The sequence below is a fragment of the Plutella xylostella genome, chromosome 28 (genome assembly GCF_932276165.1).
Source record: "Plutella xylostella chromosome 28, ilPluXylo3.1, whole genome shotgun sequence".
NCBI classification, from domain to species: domain Eukaryota; kingdom Metazoa; phylum Arthropoda; class Insecta; order Lepidoptera; family Plutellidae; genus Plutella; species Plutella xylostella.
Window position 1 is genome coordinate 2,750,650 of NC_064008.1, and position 23,578 is coordinate 2,774,227.

The window sequence follows — 23,578 nt, forward strand, 5'->3', positions numbered from 1 at the left end:
TGCTGGACACTACACATCCAACACCTGTTCATTGTTGGACCTAGATAACTGACGAAAGATTCTGTACACTGGACAGAACAAATAAATATCAGTACTCGCTTATGTTATTACCTCTTATTATGTACAATAAAACCTATGGAGGTTTCGAAGCCCATCCTAACATTCCTAACTTATGTGCTTATTCTATCGGCCTGATTATTATTTGTCATTTCATAATAAGTATTACAATAAATAAATATCCAATATGAAACAATAGCTGCAACATTACAGCATTGTTATACCAGGACTCCATAAGCAGAAGAAAACAATAGAATACTCGTAAACGGCCCACCACAATGCATGACATGCTTGAAACCTTGTCATTCTCAATAACTTGCCGCATACATCGATACAGCGCTCGCTGGTTGAATAAGTTTATTGTGGAAAGGCCCAACTGTTCGTTGCGTGACTACGCAGGTATGGGTAGATAGCGAAACTATGGAGTTGGTTCTATAGATAGAATGCGTACCTCTGCTCAGCTGTCCGTGTCAACCAACCGTTGTTGAGTGAGGAATGATGCTCTGTTTTATTATTAAATACTTACCAGATTTCCTTCCGAATTTCACTTGGTCTTAAAAAGTTTTCTCGAAGGAATCCCGGCATTAAAAGTGGCCTATTAACATTCCAGTGTATCAGCTAATTAGTATAAAGTTCATACAAACTTTATAATATTAGAGGAATACTACAAAGAATACTGCAAAGAATTTGTCACACTGTTGGGAGGAAGCAGAGGCGGCCTTATTGCTTATAGCAATCTCTACCAGACAACCTTTGGATGGAAGAGAGTGAGTCTATATGATTGGGATAACCCAATTAACCTCTGGTATCTCACCAATGGCTCGAAAGGGAAGCCGATCTTCTTCTTATCGTGTCGACGACAAAACCAACAAAGTCGCAGAACTAGGCCACCGATACTGCACCGCTGGCAGCGTCATGAGCTCTTAGCTAGCCACATTACAAGTAGAGCATCATCCCCCCAACTCACCCACAGCGCAATGTGGCGCCGCACGCACGCCGCCTGCCAACTGTTCGCCACGCTCGCCTGAACCCGGTCCTAGCCTCCTGAGAGCCCTGCCCGCCTGGTACTTGTGTGGCCTGCTTGCAGAACTTGTCTTGGTTTTTTTTGGAAACTTATGCTGAGTTGCTGAGAGGAAACTAAGCATTAAATCTATGTCGGTCTCTTTCTGTCCTTATACTGTCAAACAAGGCAGCAATACAGCTGCCGCCAATATTAGCCTAAAGTTCCTTTGTGCAACTCAGTGTTAGACAATAAAGTGGTGCCATTGCAAGGTGGATTAAGTAAGGTGGGCTTAGCCCCCGTATAGGTTTCGGCAAGACATACCAACTAAGAGTTGGACTAGGGTTTGTCAACGCGGTGGAAGGATTAGCCAGTTAGTCAGTCGCTAACTGAATTAAACTGTAAGTAGTAAATAATATTAATTATAGCTTCTCATTCTGGCGCACCCTGGATACAAACGCTATTCCAGCTCCAGAGTTTGTTACCGACACGATAATAAGAAGGAGAAGAAGAAACTTGGCTATTTATGCATTGTTTTCCTGAAAAGTTACATTCTGACATACTTACAGGTAAAACAGTCTTGTTCTATGGATAATATTATCTATCCAATAGGATTCTGAAGAAATGCTATTGCATAGTAATGCAAGTTGACTATTCATGGTATGTATATCCGCGATAAAAACCAGCCTGCCATCTGCTCTTCATGCTTCAGTGACCTTGAGGCATCACTTCCTAGGCCACGCTGGTCCCCTGGTACTACAATCATCGTAGTTGAAAACCGGTTTTGTTTTTTTCCCTATACTTTACTAACTATAATGGGTTGCATTTTCCATTACTCGTCCATGGATTTACAGGTAAAATTACCAAAATGTAAACAGCAGTATAGCGAGCACCAATCGTGTTGTCAAGCGGCCCGAAGGTCTCTGACTAGGCTTTACTACTGCTGCCGAAACAGCAACCGGGACCCATGGATTAACGTGCCATCCGAAGCACAGAAAACAGCCACTTGAAATCGATCACCTATCCAATCCAATGGTTACCGTGCCATGTGTGGCTTAACTTCAATGATCTGTTGCGATCACTGAAGCTAGCTCTACTATGGACGCTTCCTAGCACCTATAAACACAACCGAAATAGTGTATTTTGGCCAAAATACTTACACAATTTTACCAGTAACGTCCAACGGTGGATAAATTTTCCTGCATTTAAAATAAAGAGTATTTCGGAATCATATAGCCAGCTGTTTGCTGGTCGACTGGTCAAGTATGTTCCCATGAGATGGAACACAGGATGTGCTCACATGCTTCATCGCAAAAACCCATGGGCATCTTGAAAATCGCCGCGCTAGCCAACTGTTTGTTGACTTGCTTCACTGACTTTGCTGGGGCCGTTTATGCAGACCGATTATTATGAGATCGATGATTTTTACAATTAAAATAGAAGCTATGTACGTAGCTTACCTATAGGATTTATCAAAAATCAAAATCAAAATATTTTTTTTGTTTATTTAAACACCATTATAGCTGATTATCCTTATTTATATCAGATTTTGGAAGTATAGAAATACCTATCAAATAAAAAGAAAATATAAAGACATTGACCGGATCAAAAGACATTAGATTAGGAAAATTATTTTGCATGATGATCGCCGACATCCGTTAGGATATGGCACCGAAAGAAGAAGAATCAAATAAAAGCTTCAGTATTCATAATTTATTGGGTGCTGTGCTGAACATAGAGTACCTAGGTATAGGTATCTTTTTGATTAGTGGAATCTTACTATCCTCTAAACAAATAAGTAAGCACTCTTAGAACAGGTATTTTCATACATTTTAGACCGACATTTTCAGTAGCGGTGTTTCATAATATTGAACTAAATTTAATTAAACTCCGAGGCAAAGCATTAGTTAAACACATGTTATACACCTAGTTCTAAGCGATGGCTGCCAACGTCTGCTGTTCCTGAGACCTCGTGGACATGACAGTTCTGAGGAGGGCGAAGTAAGACCACGACCTGCTGAGGATCTGTGGAAGTTGAATAGTACATCATCATCATCATCATCAACCAATAATCATCCACTACTGGACATAGACCTCACCCAAGGGGCGCCACAACACTCACGCCAGAATAGTACACTTACGAGCAATGAAAATTTTAACAGCGCATCGGAATATTATCAACTAAAAACTGTCAAAGTAGGGCAGAAATATATTTTAGGTCGACATTAGCTTAAAGATCCTTTGTGCAACTCAACGTCAGTCTCACTCATATCATAATTTCCATCGAGATAAAAAATGTAACTTACCGTAGTAAAAGATATTAGATTAACGTCAGCAAAGTTAATAGCTGTCAGTTTGCACGGTTTCTGAGATCTGAAAAATTTACACAAATTAATACTAACATAATTAATATTACATTTTATCAGTGAACTACTGGAAGGTAGGTCAATGCTTCAGCCATATACTTGATGACTCAGATTTAGATGACAACTTGAGGATAACAGTGTCATAAAAAAGGAATTAGAAAAAATAAATTGGGTAGAGGAGCTAAATTATACAAATATAACAGATAGTGTTTCTCGGTTTTATGAAATTATTTATGAAATAATAAAAAAATATGTTCCTTTAGACAAACCAAAATCTCGTAATTTCCCGTCTTGGTTTTCTAAAGCGCTAACAAGCACGCTCATTCGCAAGAAAACTGTATGGAGAAAATGGAAAACATATCACAACTTATCTGATTACAATGAATTTTCATTACTTCGCAGTCGTACTAAAATATTACTAAAACAAAATTTCAATACTTACATCTTAAAAACTGAGTCGGACATAACCGAAAATGTAAAACACTTCTGGAAGTATGTTTCATCCTTAAAGAAAAATAATAATGGTTACCCGTCCAAAATGACGTTAGGTAATAGCACCTCGGACAGTCCACCGAAAATAGCCAATATGTTTAACGAGTTCTTTGGTTCGGTCTTTGAAGCAAGTGATACTGCCCTGGATACTATTGATTTAAACAATATCAGTACATATCCTGAGGCTCCTAACATACCAAGTATAACCATAACTAAAAGCCAAATTAAATCATCTATCTTAAACCTAGATTTATCCAAAGGCGCAGGTCCCGATGGAATAGGACCCATATTTCTAAAAAATACCGCTGAACTGATATCAGAACCACTTTACATAATTTTTAATCTAAGTATACAAGAAGGCACCTTTCCCGATTTCTGGAAATTAGCATATATTAAACCGTTACATAAGTCTGGGTCTAAAAACAACATTCCAAATTACAGGCCAATATCCATTCTTTCAATAATTCCTAAATTATTTGAGTCTTTAATTAAAGAATCAGTTTACTCTCAACTAAAATACAATATTTGTCAGCAACAACACGGCTTCATGAAAGCAAGGTCCACTACTACAAATCTCATTCTATACTCCAGCTTTTTATTTAATAAAATGGACAAAGGTATTCAAGTCGATGCTATTTATACGGACTTCCAAAAGGCTTTTGACAAAGTGGACCATGTACTATTGCTTAAAAGGTTGGGACAAAACGGCATTACTGGCAGGCTTCTTCACTGGTTCAAGTCTTATCTACATAACCGTTACCAGGTGGTGACCATTAATGGGCATCAATCCGACAAGAAGCTAGTATCTTCAGGCGTAGTTCAAGGATCAATACTGGGACCAATTCAGTACTTACTATTTATCAATGATATAGCAAATTGTTTTCAACATTGTAAAATCCTTATGTTTGCCGATGATCTAAAAATATTTAAAACCATTACTACCCAAGAAGACTGCATCCAAATTCAAACTGACTTAAATAGATTCAATGAATTCTGTGCATCCAACAAACTGATGCTTGCCCACAATAAATGTAAACAAATAACATTCACTAGAAACATAAATAAAATACAATATACTTATAATATTGGCGGCCATACACTGGATAAAGTATCCTCAATGAAAGACCTCGGCGTGCTATTTGATAAAAAATTAACCTTCGAAGCACACACAGAAAACATTTGTACTAAAGCGTATCAGATGTTGGGTTTTTTATTTTAAGAATAAGTAAGTCATTTAAACAACCGAAAACTCTACTAATGCTTTACAAAACACTTGTCCGATCACAACTGGAATACGCTTCTGTAGTATGGAACCCATTCTACGCAGTTTACTCTGACAAACTTGAGTCAATACAGAAGAAAGCACTAAAATCAATTCATTACAGGCTCACTCACACTAAATCATCCTACGATAATCTCCTGGAACTCTATAAATTACAAAAATTGTCTTGTAGACGTGCAATAGCAGACGAGATTACGTTGTACAAAATTTGTAACAATCTCTATGACTGCCCCGATCTAGTTAATGAGATCAAATACTTAGCCCCACGTACCACCACATCTCGCCATCCTAACAAATTATTTTATCTTGCGACTACCCGCACAAATTCTGGCCAACGCGCACCCTTACACAGAATATGCCACTCACATAATGAAAAGTTTTTGTCGGTTGATATTTTTCAGAAGAAACTAGGAGCAATTAAGAAAATGTTAAACGAAATTATATTATAAATACCTACCTAACCTTTTTGTGTGTCACAAAATTATTAATATTTCATTGTGTCATGGTGATGAACATTTAAGGCAATATGTTAACCTATGTTAGTTATATTATATTTAAGATATCTTTAGCATATTGTTGTAGTTTATCCAAATAAATAAATAAATAAATAAATAACACAGTTAACATCATCATCACAACCAATCACGTCGCCACTGCTGGGGCACGGTTGTCCTTCCAATGAAGCAAGCTTGTGCTGAGAGAGTTGTCGAGTAAGTGGTCAACCCGACTGTCAGTAAACTTACCTCACCAAATAAAACAGAATACTCCTTCTTATTTTTGGTGTTGTCGCGTACCACTTGCAGTTGTATATACCATCGGCCACCTCCCGACTCTAGAATCAAAAATATATAAAACAGTTAATAATTAGGTACTTAAATATTTAATACATGTAATGTTTTTAATACATAATCTCCATATAATATAACGGTCTTATTCATAAAAAGTTACGGGAGACCTATAGGCCTGCTATAAGCAAATGTCAAAAAAACTTTATTCATAAACGATCAATAGCGCTAAAGAACTCTCCAACTGATTCGTAAAACCTTGATATGCTAAAGTTGGCTGGACCCTACTAGACACCTTCCGTAAACCTCCTATTGTACAAAAACATGGCGGCCGGTCAACAGCTGTTCTGCTTTATTGACGATTTGACATTTGTTGTGAGTTAATATTTGCTGAAAATAAGTTGCCATGGTAACGTAAAAATTTAATATATTTTTTTGTGGGTTTTGGCTTGGCCACTGCGCCTTTAAGCCAACGTAATCTTTTTTAAGTGTCGCGCCGTGGCTAACATAGATAATAGAGATTGATAAATGAATGAAAGTTTTCGCTATTTTTGTTTATGGTTTCGTCAGACCGGCAACTTAATAGGGTAAATGTCAAAATGTTTGGTCTGTGAAATCTATTAGCATCACTATAGTTATTGAAGGTTTACGGAACGATTATGAATAGAGATTTTTATGAAACCTCAAATAGGCTTAAAGTGTTCCGTAGCTACTGAGCTCAGTAAACCTACTTTAAGGTTTTTTTATGAATAAGACCGTAAGTATATACTGACCGAATTCATTATTAAATCTCCGAACAGGCAAATAAGAAATATTTGTGACACATTGGAGGAGAAAAACACCAAGTAATTCAAAACGGACCACGCATCATTCAGCGTCTGAAAATGAGCAAGAATTAAAAAAAAAACACCAAGTGATTCTTACCTAAGTCATTAGCTTACTGTACTTATGCTTATGCAAAAACAGCAGTAACTATACATATAAAACAAATGAGAGGAAATTGTTCGAAATTAAATATCAAGATTTCAGCGTGAGTGTAAATTAGATAGATAAAATTATTAAAACACCTGTACAGCCATAAAACAAACAGAGAAAAATTATATTAACTGAAATTAAATTTAAGATAATTTAAGTTATACAAAAGCTTGATTGATATTTATAATACCGTAACATTGAATCCTGTGAAGCAAATGAGGAAAGAACTGCAGCCATAGTTGAGGAAGATGGACGTGGAGTAGACTCTCTCCAATCTGCCCACCAACCTGGGGACAGTGCAATAGAATAGAATAGAGTGGAATACAACCAAAGAATTCCGTTGTTAAAACATTTATGTACTTAAAGGTGCAGTAGATTATCTGATGGCTATTCTAATCAGAAAGACACTAGAGTTGGAATAGTGTTTGGCATAAAAAAAATATTATTTAAAGACAGAAAGTGCATTAATTTAATAAGTAAGTACCATAATTAACGTCTCTTCGAAACAGAAAATGTTTTGGTGAAAAGAACTAACATATTATTATCTCATATAATATATTCTAAAATAAGGCAAAATTATGGCATTCCATGTTTCATCGATGATTTCATTGTTTCAAAATAATTAAGTACTTACTTAATTGAAAAAAACATAAGTAGGTACACTTACTCTATCAACTTCTGATGCCGTTTTGCCAAGATGCAAAACTTCTTGGCCACTTCTTGTTCCCCTCCAATCTCGGATCCTGTGATGAAGATCTCCAACCTTCTCTTGAGGATACGGAACTGCATGTACAAGTGGGTACAGCAGACGAAGAACAAAGTGTCTGGACCAATGAGGTTGTAGATGCAACATGCACCTGAAAGAGACAACAATATACGAACAAGATCACATACAAAAGCGAAGAAAAAACTATCCGCATTTTGTTGCGCAAACCGTTTTAAGTTCAACCTAATGATAAACATTTTACGCATGAATTAAGTCACAAATCTTCTAACCGAACTACTTAAAAATAAGAGCTCAGTGGCAGAACTGGGGGGTTAATTGCCGTGACTTTTCTTTTGCATTGATAATTAATCTTGTTCGTATTAAAATATTGTTGGCAGAAGTTGTTAAAATGAAAGCTATGTCTACATGCAAATCGTAAAGAACAAGCCTTTCACACGACATATAAATATAAAAATACTTAGATAAAGTACGAAGAATATTGAACTAGCATACAACGACATTACATACGAGTAAGACAGAGGTCAGAGTTTTGCGGCGATCCTTGACTGAAGATTTCCAGCAATGATAAAAGAATAATGATTACTATTAATAATACTTACTCGAATAACACTGATGCCCATACGCTATCGGCCAAAACCTCAGGTCGTACGGATCAAAGGGATAATTCATGAACATCGGCAGAGACAACTCAAGCTGGCCATGAGCGAAGTATTTGAACGCGAGGACAATCAACGGCCTCAGGTCAAAGAGCAGAATCAGCAGTAAGTTCGTCCAAAACAGAACAAATACCACTTTCCGCGATAACTTCAAAGAATCAATCACTATATCACTCTCCGCTTCCTCATCTATATCCTCGCTTTCTTTGTAATCACCATTGCCAGGAAACATAGCGTGAAGTTCTTTGATAAGTTTCGAAATTATGTCGACCTTATGGAGGATATTGGCAATCTTTACAAAGCCTAGGATTCCGTAAACGATACAAGGCATCATGTATGTTAATCCAACAAATCCCATTTTGCTGGAGAGGCACCACCCTATCTCGCAAGGTATGCAGAGACCGGTGATGATGAGGTTGAATATGAACAAATAATAGTTCTTTAGGAAGGAAAAGAAAGCCGTTTGTAAAGGTTGGTCAATTTTGATGCCGCTTAATAGAAGACAGAGTTTGGGAATGCGTAGTGAACGACTAAATTCGTCGTCTTTCGACATTTTATTGTGTTTTTAGAAATCTTTGAAATTATGTGGTGTTGCAATAGTTTAAAAGAAAATGTATTTTCCGCGGTAGCAATGATTGGACAATGAAAGCCTACATTTCAAATAGCATAGGTGATTTAATTCCCGAGATTTTCAATTAATTATTAATTGAAAATTATGGTTTTGATTAAGCAATTTTGTCAGTGAAGAAAATTACTGGGTGTTTAAAATGTCAGACAATGTAGAGCAAATAAAACTACAAAGGGGAGTCGTACTGATAAGTTACAAGTACTGTTGTTGCTAGTAATGAAAAATTCTTTTTGCGATATCTGGTAGCTACTTTCATCTGCTGCTATTGCATCTACAGCCAAAACCAGACGTATGAAATTAAATAACTGGTCATCGCGATCTGAGAAAAAGTGTTTTAAATACAAGAACTAATTTACAATACTTAGTTGGCTTTAATTAAAGCCTTTGGAAAGAAGTAAATTTAAACTAATACCTATGTTAATTAAAGTCACTTCTAGAATATTATTTACCTATCTTTGGTTAAAAGCTTCACAAAAATACAGTTTTCATTTGTTTAAGTATACTGGCTAGGCCTGTAATTTGTACATTTCTATCATAAACATATCATTATTGTGTCGCAAAAACAAAACAAACTAAACATTGCTTTGCCGTTGTGCCTATAATTTCTAGAAATTGTTGAATTACTAGTTACGATAGATTATAGGTAGCTTCTTTTAGCGCGCTCCTGTGTAAGTTCTAAGTACTTACCTACATATTATTCATCACTCATGCACTGAAAGTAGGTGAGGATTAACTGAAAAGGGGCATGAAAATTGCTCTTTTCATGCCCGGGGAAACTTGCTTTCTTCAAAGATCTATTTATTATGGCGAATTTCAGGTGAAAGCCTTCTTAAAGCACCTGATGTATGTATGTACCGTGTTATGAACGTGATGGAATATTTTTGGTGTTGTTATCTATAGCTACACATAATAATAGAATAAGTTACTTATAAGATATTTTTTTTGTCATTCATGTTTTTTTTAATAATATCCTCGCATTGGTAATGAAAAGTACATTGTTTACCTTGGGATGACTTATTACTTACTCCCTCAGCAGTTTATCGGCGGCCTCGCTATGCTTAGGCCGCAAAACCTGCCTCGGGGATGAAATAGGCGGGTTTCACCCCTTGAAAGTAAATGTACTATTTATTCTATTATTTATTTATTCTAATATTTATTTTGTCCTACCTACATCACGTACAATCCTTAACCCACATTCAAAAGTATTAGACACTTTAAAAAAGTTAACCCGTAGTTTATCTCGAAATAGGTGACGATGGATTCCAAAATGAAACGTCGACGGTTACAAAACTCTTGGCACATACGGAGTTTAAAAATTAAACAAACAAAGTAACTGGCTGGCCACTTGTTGCGCGAACAGAAACGAAAAAGATACCGCAAGGAGTTTTAGTCTATGGTTCCGTAGAAAGTACATCAAAGAAGATCCCAACTTTTTTTTCAGCATGATGATTTTTTCTATCGATGTTTTACCTTATTTTGGCACAAATCAGCGCAATAGAAATTATCAAACTTGATTTTGGGCCTTAAAATCAAAACTGTCACACAATGCTAATGCTCAACGCTGCTAAAAGTAATAAATAATATTTACTTTATTTAATAATTATTTTAAATGGTAAGATGGTCATCCTGTTCATTTTTTACATGTACTTATAGGACCACCTATTTACTTTAAATAAGCAAGTAAGTAACTAACAAGGACTTTTCCAGTATTTATTTACATGGCTTTATAGATGCACTCAGGGGCTCTATTAATAAAAATAAATAAAATAAATAAAATAAAATAGCCTTTTATTTTCACTATCATGCAATTTCAAAATACAATAAATTACAATACTTTTACAAATTGACAAAATATTAGCTAAGTAGGTAAGTAACTATTCAATTTCCTGACATTTCACAAAGCTTATCATGCATTTCGAATTAAATTGTATTGTATTTATACATCATTATAATTAATTATTATTACTTATTATTAAATATATTTTACAGTTTCATGCATTTCGAATTAACCTTTAACTGCCGACCTACCAGTCTCACAGACGGCCTCGTTTTTATTTTGACAATATTTTTTCACCCGAAACGTTACCAAGGTTCCGCCCCTCAGTACCCTCCTCCCCCCGCGTGTTCTACTTGCTGTAGGCGTCCCGCTCACGGCGCGTGCACAGGTGCTTTATGCGGAGCTCGAGACGTCTCACAGACGTGAGTACGGTGTTTATGTTCCAAACTTGATACGTCTCTTGGTCGTCACCACGTTGTAAATGCATGTACTACCTTAGTGTCTTGAGGTCGTCACATCGTAATTAACATATGCTTTTTTTCCTACGGAATGTCTGAAAGTGGTGAAAACCCAGTGATTATAAAAATCAAGCAATTGATAATCATAGGAAACTGAGAGAAAAGAGACAGGACGTGCGAGGCGATGAAATATCAGACCACCGCGAGAACTACGTTATTCCATTGAACCAGTTATTGGTCCAACAGATATGCCCTCACCGCCTCCTGCCCGAGCATAAGCTCAAGAATAGCTGGGTATTCGGAAGACATGTGCAATTTGTCCAAGGCTACTAAAAAGACGCACAAAAAAATCATGTTGTCTTTGGAAGAAACTCATATGTGCCTTACATTTTGCCTACAAATATGCAATAGCTGCAAGCCATAAATATGCTAACTTGATTGAGTGTCAGTTTTTTATTTCGTTAAGTTTTTGTGCCGATTCTTTTTTATTTTACTTTATTAGTTATAAAAGAGTAAAATTATAAAAAAAAATCTACTGATATGTGTATAAATAAAAAAATATATATGTCTAATAAAAGTTCCTAAAAATGTTCAAATAAAACTTGGGGTCTCATCAATACAGGCTGATTTCTTGTTAAATTAACTAATTGTTTTATTGGCTATCCATATATTATAAGCCATTTATCTATAGTATTTTTATGGGTGGTTATAAATAAATAAAACGAATACTTTATTTTTAAATGATTTTTCAATTATCTACGTCTCTCAGACGTAACCTCGTTGTTAGTGGCGCGTTTAGGTCACGTCGGCAGTTAAAGGTTAAATTTAATTGTATTTATACATTGTTATAATTAATTATTGTTACTTATTATTAAATATGTTTTACAGTTGTAGTTATATACTTAAATGAAATTTATTTATTATATTAATTGTGAAGCACCCATAAGCGGGTAAAGGCCTCCTCCATCCTGTTCCAATGCTCCCTGCATTGTGCCAGTCGCGTCCAGGTGTGGCCGGCCAGGCGCACGATGTCGTCGCTCCAGCGGCGGCGCGGGCGGCCTCGCGGGCGAGGTGTATCGCGCGGCCACCACTAAACAGAGAAAGCAAATCATGCGGACTAGAAATGAATGCAAGTAAAACTTGCGCCATGACCAACTCCGAACCAATCTCTCTAATAGTTGACGACACTGCAATCAAATACGTCGACGAATATGTTTACTTGGGTCAGAATATTTCGTTCAAAAACTTCACTCTTAAGGAAGTAGAACGTAGAGTAAAGTTAGCATGGAAAAAATATTGGTCCCTGAAGCACATATTTAAATCAAACTTATCTATAGAGTTAAAAAGAAAGGCATTAGAGACTGTGGTACTGCCAACTCTTTTATACGGTTGTCAAACGTGGGCCATCACTAAAGAAATAATCAACAAGCTACAGGTATTTCAGAGAGCAGTAGAAAGAAGCATGTTGGGTTTGAAACTGAGAGACAGGGTGAAGAATTTTACTATAAGAAAGCGGACTCGAGTCACAGATGCAGCGGAGTTGGCATGCCGGCTAAAATGGCGATGGGCTGGCCATTGCGCCCGTGCCAAAGACAACCGATGGAGCGAGCGAGTTCTGCACAGGGGCTCTATTACGAAATAAAAACAAAGTAGGTAACATTTACGAAGTAGATACCTAATTATAGTCTGATTTTAACAGAATTCCAATTGACAATTTCTGAACGTTTCATAAACAGTAGATTGCCCACCAATATAACGATTATTAACGATACTCACTTAATCGCGGGACAATCGACTGTTGATGAACCGTTCAGAATCTGTCAACTTAGTAGGTACTATATCTACTACATATATCTGAGATTAAAAAAATACTTTAGTGTCAAATTCAACTAATTTTTCATCCGAAAATCGTTGCCGAAACAAGTTTGCCATAGCTATTCAGCAACCCTAACAACAGTTGCAAAAATCAAGCAACATCCTGCCCGATCCATTTAGTCGGAGTTCCGATCTCACTTTTTACGTCCAGAAATCTGCAAAAAGTATCTCTCGACGGAGGATTTATCTGCGCGCGGGGCAGTGCGAAATTGCATGTAGAGTCAGCAAAGAGGTAAGTTTACACGGGCAGCGCTTGGACTGTCATGATTTGAAAATCAGTGTTGCTGACTTGTCAACTGTGAGTGACATTATGCTGAGTGTAAGACCTCTTAGCATTGACATATATATTACTGCGTAAGGACAGGCCAAACCACTCAAGAAAATGGCACCCGCGCGTTGGCCCTAAAATAGTCATTTTAGGGCCAACGGTCCTCAGTCGACAGTTGTCTGTGACGGAGAGATAGTCTTTGTTTCTTGTGATAAATATGCCTATTTTTGTTGTGAAAGGCTACAAAAACTATGATACGAAGGTCAAAAAGGAATATGGAATATCGTATCATCCTTAATTAATAAATAAACACATTTTAAAGCGATAATTATTTTACTACCAAAGTCTACAATGGCCGCACGATGTAACCTTGTACGGGCGTCCGCATGCAACTCACTCATATTATTATGTACCTACTGTCCGGTGACGGTAAAATATGAACGCACGTACAAGGTTGCGTCGTCAGGATAAGTAGCTCGGCTCTGAAATAGTTCCAACAAATTATGACAGATGGCAGTTATTTTGCTTGTATGAAGAAGGTTTAAGTAAAATGTTCTGAAGGGCGTATCCTTCCTTTTGAAATCATTGCCTCTTAGTCGCTGCAGCACATACATACAATCGATACTATGTGTAAACTGTTAGGTAAGTATCTTTATCAGTGTGCTGTTTGGCAAATAAATGTTTGTCTCTCTATCTCCCATTTAATTCTACTTAAGAATGATAGATGATTTGAAGTGCTCATTTGGTAAGCCCATGGTAAGAATAAAGGCATCAGCTCAGCATGTGCTACAGTCCTACAAACAATAAACGCCACAGCGCTGGTAACTTGTGAATCATCATTGTATTTACTGCTGTCAAATCAGAAATTAAAAAAAAACACCTAAGTGGTTCTCGATATAAACCCTGCCTTCAGGGTATGTTTTAGTTAATACGTAACCTGAAATTAATCGAAATTATCCACGTTTAGAATCGGGGTAGCGAGGTTTGCCTCAGGTAAAAATGAAGAGGTTTCTTTCATAAGATGCTATGGTATAATCCGTTTCAAATATGTTGGCCTCAAAAGTATTTTTATTTTTTTATGACAAAATTTCAAAATTACGAAACTACAATTGAGGACCAGTAGTTGACGCCGAGTAAAAATGTTGTGCTTACTATATTTTAATCACTATCTGTCATATTCACACCTGGTGAAAGTCAAGTTAATTATAATAATAATACTTACCTCTATTGATGTTGTTTCTGAGGGCAGAAATTCTAATTTTAGAGCTGTCAAATCACACACACCTTGTACTATGTACTCCCTTCCAGATAACTTGACGATCGAATGGCGTAGTGGTTAGTGGCCCTGACTGCTATTCCGAAGGTCCCGGGTTCGATTCCCGGCTGGGGCAGATATTTGTTTAAAGACAAATATTTGTACTCGGGTCTTGGGTGTTGATATTTATATTTAATATGTATCTACTATCTATGTATTTGTGTAGATATATCAGCTGTCCGATACCCATAACACAGGCTCTGCCTAGCTTGGGGTCGGATGGCCGTGTGTGAAGATGTCCCCACATATTATTATTATAACTACCTACCTTATCTTTATTTACTGACGATAAACTAAATAACAGTTACTTAACAGAAAAACTTATAACAAGATAAAATTAAAAATAAATAGGCACTACCTAAGTAATTATCTGAATTACTGTTGAGTAACATTTTAGTTCATGCTTAGCTAGATTCTCAGCCCCTCTTAACAGACCGGTAATGACAAACACTAACCTAACGGACAGTATTACTATTTAAATATCGAATCCATGGTTGAGACCCTATGCAGGTGGCGTGCAGAGCAAAATTAACGTAACCACTCTATAAATAGAGTCTAAATTCACGCGCTGCACTGACTGTAAAAGTTTTTTCACTGACAGATACCGACAAATCCAACGACAAAAAAAGGTTCACATTTCTTAGAACAAGCCTCGGCCTCTTTCTCGGTCTAGGGAACTGTTCTATGGATGCCAGGAGATTTTTTGTACAATTTTAAAATAACATGTTCAACATTTTGTGTTAGTCACGAATGTGGTATGTACATATTACTTCTTTTTTTTTCAATTTCGTAAGTAAGCCTATATCTACAGGGTGTTGCAAAAAGGGTATACTAAGCCGAAACCTACATGTGCAGCATGTTATATCTAAGCCCGAAACAGAAATCAGAATTTGGAAATTCGCGAAAAAAAATTTAATTTTCCATAGAAACTTTGTTGGTCACGTGACTTTTACTATGGAAAAAAACATTTTTTTTTCGCGAATTTCCAAATTCTGATTTCAGTTTCGGGCTTAGATATAACATGCTGCACATGTAGGTTTCGGCTTAGTAAACCAATTTTGCAACATCCTGTATATTCCTTATTTGTTACTTAACCATTTTTTTTAAAATCGGTCTTCAATTTGCATGTCATTTAAATAATCTATTAGGTAATCTAATTATGTACACAGGGTACCTATGTGCGAAAGGTGGCTTGTAAGGAAGGATCGAATCCAGTGGTGTGGTTTGGAGATTCCTAGTTCCAGCAGTGGACTGTTATATAGGCTGATGACTGATGATGATGATGATGATAGGTTCATTATCTAGCCGAAAGGCGACCGGAGGGAGTCAAATTCTGCAAGATTTAAAAAAACTTAACTTGACGATACTTAAATAGGTACAGGTGTGAAACTAAAAACAAACTTCATCGTTTATGGCAAATAGGTTGGTGGCTTGGTGGGTATGGCCCACTAAAACACCAACTCATCGTAGACTTTTTACTCACCATCCTTCACCGTATGTCGAATAAATTTCCAGTAAGTACAATTTTTGTAAAGGTAGATAATAATAAAATGGGAATAAAATACTTATACTTAATAGTTATAAGTACATATATATACATACATTCCTCGGTAATATTGTACTTAGTAAGTAGTAGGTAAGTACTTCATATTCCTAGATGATAACTTTTATTTAGTAGCCTGTCACACATGTGATTTTATTACGATTTTTAATACTTTTTAGCGTTTGGTAAAAGTGACCCTTAATCATTTATAGCATAAATAATTTTTACAAAACATTAAAATAGGAACTTTATGGACCCTGTCGGGCACAGAAAATTAAAACTAAATATACTTAAGTTATTAAATATAAACAAAATTTAGTACCGTACTTAGTTGGCCTTACAAGTCTACGTTGCACCTACCAATAGTCGTAAATATTTTCATTTTCAGGATTTCGTTTCAAAGACTGAAAATATTTGTAAAAACTATTCCTTAACGCCATCTATCGGTTGTATGCAATACTAAGTTAAGTTGATAAAACAGTGCTGCCTTCGAAGTTATTAGAAACCGTTTTGCCGACGCAACATTGACGAGCTGTCATGGCGTTTACACAGATAGGTTTTCGCGAACGAAAACATAAATAATGATTTTAAAACGTAATTTTACAGCCAAAAACTCATGTGGTTTCTACAAAGTGTCATGATTAACGTTATTAAGTGAAGATTTAGTTATAAGTGCGTGAAAATGGACAAGAAGAATGCAATTCGGAGAGCCAAAAGGCCGTCAAAAGTGCTTGAGGAGAATTATTGGGATTGCAGCGTTTGTACATACAGAAATAATGCAGAAGCATTCAAATGCTCCATGTGTGATGTCAGAAAAGGTAACACCACATTCAAATTCATCTAATGGCCTCAGAGTTCCTTAAAATATGCTTTTTCTCATGACTGTATTTAGTGAGCCAAATGATTCCCTTGTAGGGACACGTAGCCAAACATTCAAATGTGAATTTCCTTTGTAATGTCTGCATAGTACCTATAGCTATGCTATGTATTGAGCCAATAAATCAGTCTGCTCTTGTTAGTTCATCCATGATTATTGATTAGAAACAGTCTCGTTAGATAATGGGTAAGGTTATACAAAGGTACGCATTGCCAGAGTAAAGTAAACCCTATAATGTTCAAATAAGAACCATACTTAATGTAAACTTTAAGTAATTTTGATGCAATATTTTTGTGTCTTGTTTCTTTTCTATGAACTCATTAAACTATATCTACCGAACCTTTCATTTATAATATCGTAAGTTTAATTAGAATACGTAAAACAACGGTGTAAAATAAAACTTTATGCTAATGTAAACAAATTCCCTCGTAAAGTTAGTTACTTTTTCCTCCACATCGCTATCGCGCGCTGCGATCGCATAACCCTACTAAATAGAAAAGTCCCCTACATAAATAGCACTTCGTATGTTCGTATATTGCGCTGCTTTTGACAATGGAAACTGTTTTTATGCAAACATTGACCTTTCATTGATGTAGGAACGATTTTGGTGTGATATGTGACGTATGTAAGAGGACGTCCGTATATTGGCTTTTCTTTGCACATTTTATTTGCCGTAAATAAAAACGTTTTTCTTACAAAATTTACAGTAAGCTACTTGCAGGTAGGGGTAGACTCATCTACTTGTGCAATAGACCTGTTAACGTTGTCTAGTCAGCAAAAGAGAGAACAAGAGATACGTAGATTAGTAGATATCCAATAATATTTATCCATCCACCCCCCCCCCCAAACACTAACCGAATTCAAATTGTAATTTCACCTGTCAGAATCAAATAGTTTGCATTGCACTGTGGGTGGTTATGGTTACTAATCTCTTATGTTGACTGTACTTACCTAATTTCACACCATTAAGAATTTTAATGCATTTAAATGCAGTGCATGCAGTTAAAGTGCACATCCATTCGGATATCATGCCATCATAGTGGCACAAGTCGTTACTCTAAACAACTTTTATTCTAAATACGTGAAAAAAAAATTCTACTATCTACATATAGTAAAAAATCACATAACCAACAAAGTTTCTATGAGTTAGCAAAAACAAAATTCGCAACTATCTTAAAACAAAAGTTGTTTAGAATGATGAGTTGTGTCACTATGATTTGGGCGTACACTTTAACTTGGGACACTCTGTATTTTGTAGATGTGGCCTATATTGTGCAAAAGCATTTTCAAAAAAAACAGACTTCTCATGGAACTAGTTGGAATTAAATGAGTCGTGATGAATATTGTAAAGATAGTAATTAACAGTTGTATTAAGCAGCTTATCAATCCTTCCGATTCGTTAGTACCTACAGTATTGTAAAAAATATGTTACCTAAATTCCTCATTTATAAATAGCTCTCTGCCCAGAGTGTTTCAATACGTAATACCTTACTCTACGACTATCAAAGTTCTACATTAAGTCCCACGATCCGTACACGCACTAAACTCACATAGAATTCAAAAGCTGTAAATTATTTAAGATCCCACGATACTCACTAGTCCTACTAACACTAAACTCACATAGAATATCATATGTGTAGGATGCGAAACTTCAAAGTCTGATCCGCAAAGTTGGATAGCCCATACAGAATACTGAAGCCACTACCAGTATTACCGGGCAACTATTCCTAAATCTACCCTTTTAGAGTCCTCCTTTGTTCTCAACTTGGGGCTTTTCGGGGCTATTTCAATAAATTCCGCACGCTTTATACGATCCTGCGGTACTACGAAGTATCGATTGTAGGCGACCCAAGTCGATTGTTTTACGACGGTGGGACGATAAAGTTTTTAGATCGCCTTTTGTTATGTTTCTCAATGTAGGTAGTACATACTTGGTAGTTCTTTAATAATGGTCATTGTTTAGTGATGCCTTCAAGGCTGTGCTGTGCTAGCTTTCGTTCTTAAAGACCAATTATTTGACAGCCTTCGAAGTTATCTTTCAATTGAAATTCGAAAATAACAATGTCGATTACTGAATTACAGTAGCACTTAGTTTTAAGTGTATGCATAACTTCTGAACGGCTAAACCGATTTCGATGAATCACGGACCAGACTAGATATCACTCAAAAACGAGTCACCTCAGCAACAAAACAAGCACATTCAGACACACGCTCTTACCCTTAAAAACGGCCAAGTTTTCGCCAAAATAAAAATAATAACTCGAGTACCGCAGCAATCCACCAGGGCCGCATAGACTACAATAGGCCTCGGGCCCGAGCGCCCCACAAACATGGCAGCGCACTACCCGGGCCCGGGGGCGCCCGGGGCACTCGGCTCTTACTGACAAATTACACCACAGTGTTCTACTGTTCAATATGCTTTATAGCGAATGAGCTGCTCTGTTGCAATTATTGAAGTCTTTTGGATTGATAGTATTAATGCTGCTCAGCGGCTAGTAACAGTGATGCTTGAGCTGAAGGTCCCAGGGTTGAATCCCGGCGAATATTTGTTGATAAACATTTGTTTATGATATTTTCAACCCGCATTGTGAGTGCGGAGTTATAGAAAACCCTCCAGTTACGGCGGAGGCTCCATTCCTGCAGTGACTATTACGGGCTGCTATTAATGTTTGATGCTGCTCATATTGAACTTGTCGAACGTTAACTGCTTCAAAAGTGCAAGTTAGGAAAGGATGATGGGAATATAAATGAAGTCGCATAATAAGCTAGTTTTTTTTCCCGAAAAGTTGTAGAATAAAAGTCCCCCAAGTATCTCTTTTGGCCTATTACAGTGGTAAATATACTTTTACTACACCTGTATATTTGTCCGACTAGGCACATCGACGCGCAAGCCCCGCATCAACCCGGCGCTGGCGGCGGCGCAAGCAGCCGGCACCGCCCCCACCGGCTCCCAGAAGCGCCCCCGCTCGGCCAACTCGCTCAAGAAGAAGCGCCGGCCCCCGCGGCTCAGTAATGTGGATAGGAGCTCCGCGCAGACTAGAGAGGTATGCTGTGCAATGTTTTCTCCACAGACATGTATGACACTAGATTCCCCATGTGTACGGTGGCCTGCGCCTAAAAGTATACAGGCGGAGTTTGTAAAATAGCGATCCCTGATGATGAAGGGACCAAATACATCTGTTATAAATCCGGGGACGTGTTGTGTGTGATGTGTGTAGCAGTGGTGTTTATGTGGATGTGCTTGAGCAGCATGTGAGCTAGAGATCGCTATTTTAAAAACTCCGCCAAAAATTTGATCATATGATCAACTTTTTAACCGACTTCGAAAAAAGGAGGAGGTTCTCAATTCGTCTGTATGTATTTTTTTATGTATGTTCACCGATTACTCCGCCATGGAAACGGAAGGCAGTCAAGAGAACAGAGAGATTCGTATTGACTAGTAGGACTTATTGGTATCATTTGCATCTTAATTTTGATTGACAAATATTGGAAATAAACTAAAAACCATTAAATAAAATAATAATTTAAAAAAAATTAAAAAATCACTAAAAAGTAAGAAATGATTTGAAGTCGGTTTTTTAATTTTTTAAAATTAATAATAATTTCATTATAAAATGGCATTTGTGGAATCTTGTCATATATGTCTGTGGTTTTCCCAGTGATGTAGTTATGATACGGGGGGATACAAAAATGGGATGGTAAAATAAAAAGAGGTGACTGAGATCATTTTGAACAATTTCAAATCTACGACTGTTGGAAATTCGTGAAATGTCGACAGAAAAGCCAGCGTATATTTCCAACTACTTTCTTAATTCTTCATACATTTTATTTATCATTCATATTCTTGTAAACATTTGTATTTCCTAACCGTGTCTTTAAATAAGTTGGAACTGCACATCCAATGTAAAAGTCTGTATAATTAAACGATCTAGTTTTTTTCTCAAAGTAACCTTTTCCTGACAACTGGAATAGTTAACACCATTTCAGTTCTCGCTTGTTCAAAGTCCATTGATATCTGAAAGCAATTAGCATCATTAAAGACTTTTCTTTTGACACTCAAAAGTCACAATTACCGCTTTCCCTTTGTCACCAGCAAAATGATTTCCGAGAACTCTGCTTTCTACGCTACGACTAGAATATATCCAGAGCTTATTAACTTGAAAGCTACGGGTTTCTCAGAATAAGGAACGTGTGCCCTAAATAAACAACTTCCCTTGGTAATCAAATGGGTTTTTGCGTCTCGGGGACGTAACGAAATGGTCGTCCATTACTTAATTTCTCAATTTCTTTAACAGCTTTCCCTGTGACCGTTTCCTAAGAACCCATTATATGTGGTTTATTCACTATGGTCTTTCAAATCTAAATCATTCTTTCCAATCCCAATATCTTAAAATAAGAACAAAAAATCTGTTATTTTACAATGCAGTTCTTAATATTTTTCTTTTCATCAGGTCACGGTGAACAGTGTAACGGTGGTCATAACAGAATACAAACCGAAGAAATCTGTTTCAAGCAGTTCCAGTGACGTCGAGTCCTCGAATGATGCACGCCCGTAGACTGTGGATTCTCAGCGGTATACTGATTTTATATAAAATGTTCAGCGCGAAAATAAGTTCGATACTTCCATGCTTTTTTAAAAGAACGTTATTTAAAAAAAAATAAAACACTAAATTTTATGTAGGGATTTTGTAAATGATTTGTAACTAGTTTAGAAACGCACGCGATTTGATATTTTTTGTATTTCCTAAACACAAAAGGCAATAATATTGCGAATGTTGCTAATGAACTTCTATTTATTCAATGCTCGTTTGTGTCTTAGAAAAACTGTTATTCTTGACAAAAATCTCGATATTTACTTTTTCTTACTACTTTTCTACAACCTATTCCTTCAATTTCGATTTCTTATTCATTTATTTAAAAAAAAACCTATTTAATTTAAATTTGTCTTAAAACAGTTGGGACCAGCCGGTCACTGCCATTTTTTTACAATTTGTACATAAATTGATACATAAAAGTACTTTTATAAATTTATCCTATCAACCCGATCGCGAATTTTGCAGCTGTTAAGTATTGATTTCATTCGTTCCTCCATGGTTAAATATAGAACTATTAATTTATAAATAAATTAAATTATAATTCATACCAAATGTCTTCAGAAGGAGGTTCCAGTTACTCAGATGCAATTATTAACATCACCCTTATGTAATAGTAATAATATTATAATGACTGCGATTATCGCACATCCAATACCGTCAGAATGCAAAATTTACTGCATTACTTTGAGATTCGACGTCTCCAGGTAAGGGCCGGCCCACAACACTGCCTTGCGACGTCGCATCGCAAAATTCTGTGACTGTTTTGGAAGTGTTCCCGTACAAATGCTTGATTTATGGTCGCAGATTTTTGCGATGCGACGTCGCAACGCAGTGTTGTGGCCTGGCCCTTTCCCCTGAAAACTGTCGCTCATTTTTACTATGCGACGTTGCATCGCAGTTTTGTGTTCAAGCCCTTAACCATTATATACAAAAATATTCTTACTTTTTGTATAGTGACTGAAGTATTGGATAAAAATGCGATATTTTTTTAGGTAATGTTTTAATAATAAGTTGGCATAATAATATTTATTATTTAATTTTTTTTCCTCATTGAATGTCTTTTGTGTAGGTTAGTATTTATTCTTGTTTAGTTGGCTTACTTCATTTAGATTTTTTTACATAATAACTTTCTAAAAGTTTAGTTACCAAGTAAGCGATCCTTTTTTGTGTTCCATCTCTTAACTAAGTAGGTATTTATTTTAACTTTAATAACCTTAGATTAGTCTCAAGTCTTACAAATGACTAGTGTGAGTTCCCCAATTATTATCAGTATGATTTTAAAAACTGACTTCGCATCTCATTTTTTTAAACTTGCAATATGAATTATGATACTTACGGATTAAAAATATACTTATTTAATTTTTATTTCTTAATATTTTTAGGTACTACTGTAAAAATTACAAATTGCAAATAGGTGACTTAAAATAGTGTATTGCGACTGACTTGGTTCTGTAGAAGAACACCGAACACGTTTTGTGTTTATTATTGTTAAGTTAGTTAATGCGACAAAAACAATTATAGACCATACCGACGACACTAGATAGGGTTACGAAAATTATGATTGGAATTAATGGTAATGGTGTAGTTAATTTATAATTACCATGCAAATATCTGACGCCCAAATTATCCCATTTAGGTTTTATTTAATAAGAAGCTTCATCTTCCATACTGCTAGTTTAAACTTGTTGCTGATATTACTCAGCCGTACATTTACATCAGGGTTGGTCAGATATATGCGTGGTAGACTGGACTATCAGCTAGACTATCATAGGGCGTGAGACATGCACGTCAAGACATGACAAAAGTTTTCCGTCGCGCTCACTCTCGTATCCGCCCGGTGTGAGTGAGTGACTTGCGACCCATGCTAGGTATGCAGATGGTTGCTGATGATGATGATGATGA

The 23,578-nt window shown here is 36.4% G+C and overlaps 2 protein-coding genes across 2 annotated transcripts; one reads left to right on the forward strand and one right to left on the reverse strand.

Annotated features, from left to right (window-relative positions):
* Positions 1 to 2,822: 2,822 nt before the first annotated feature.
* On the reverse strand, positions 2,823 to 8,988 carry LOC105386034 (odorant receptor 4). Its single transcript, XM_048631442.1, has 7 exons — positions 8,284 to 8,988; positions 7,625 to 7,814; positions 7,148 to 7,244; positions 6,756 to 6,860; positions 5,941 to 6,029; positions 3,364 to 3,430; positions 2,823 to 3,082 (listed from the first exon to the last, which is right to left on the reverse strand). Exons 1-7 carry the CDS (start codon positions 8,891 to 8,893, stop codon positions 2,990 to 2,992), a joined length of 1,251 nt encoding a protein of 416 aa, XP_048487399.1. The 5' UTR covers positions 8,894 to 8,988; the 3' UTR covers positions 2,823 to 2,989.
* A 7,740-nt stretch (positions 8,989 to 16,728) lies between these two features.
* Positions 16,729 to 21,860, forward strand: LOC105386033 (YY1-associated factor 2). Its single transcript, XM_038111255.2, has 3 exons — positions 16,729 to 17,022; positions 19,956 to 20,125; positions 21,533 to 21,860. The coding sequence occupies exons 1-3, from the start codon at positions 16,887 to 16,889 to the stop codon at positions 21,635 to 21,637; spliced, it is 411 nt and encodes a 136-aa protein (XP_037967183.1). The 5' UTR covers positions 16,729 to 16,886; the 3' UTR covers positions 21,638 to 21,860.
* The last annotated feature ends 1,718 nt before the right edge of the window (positions 21,861 to 23,578 follow it).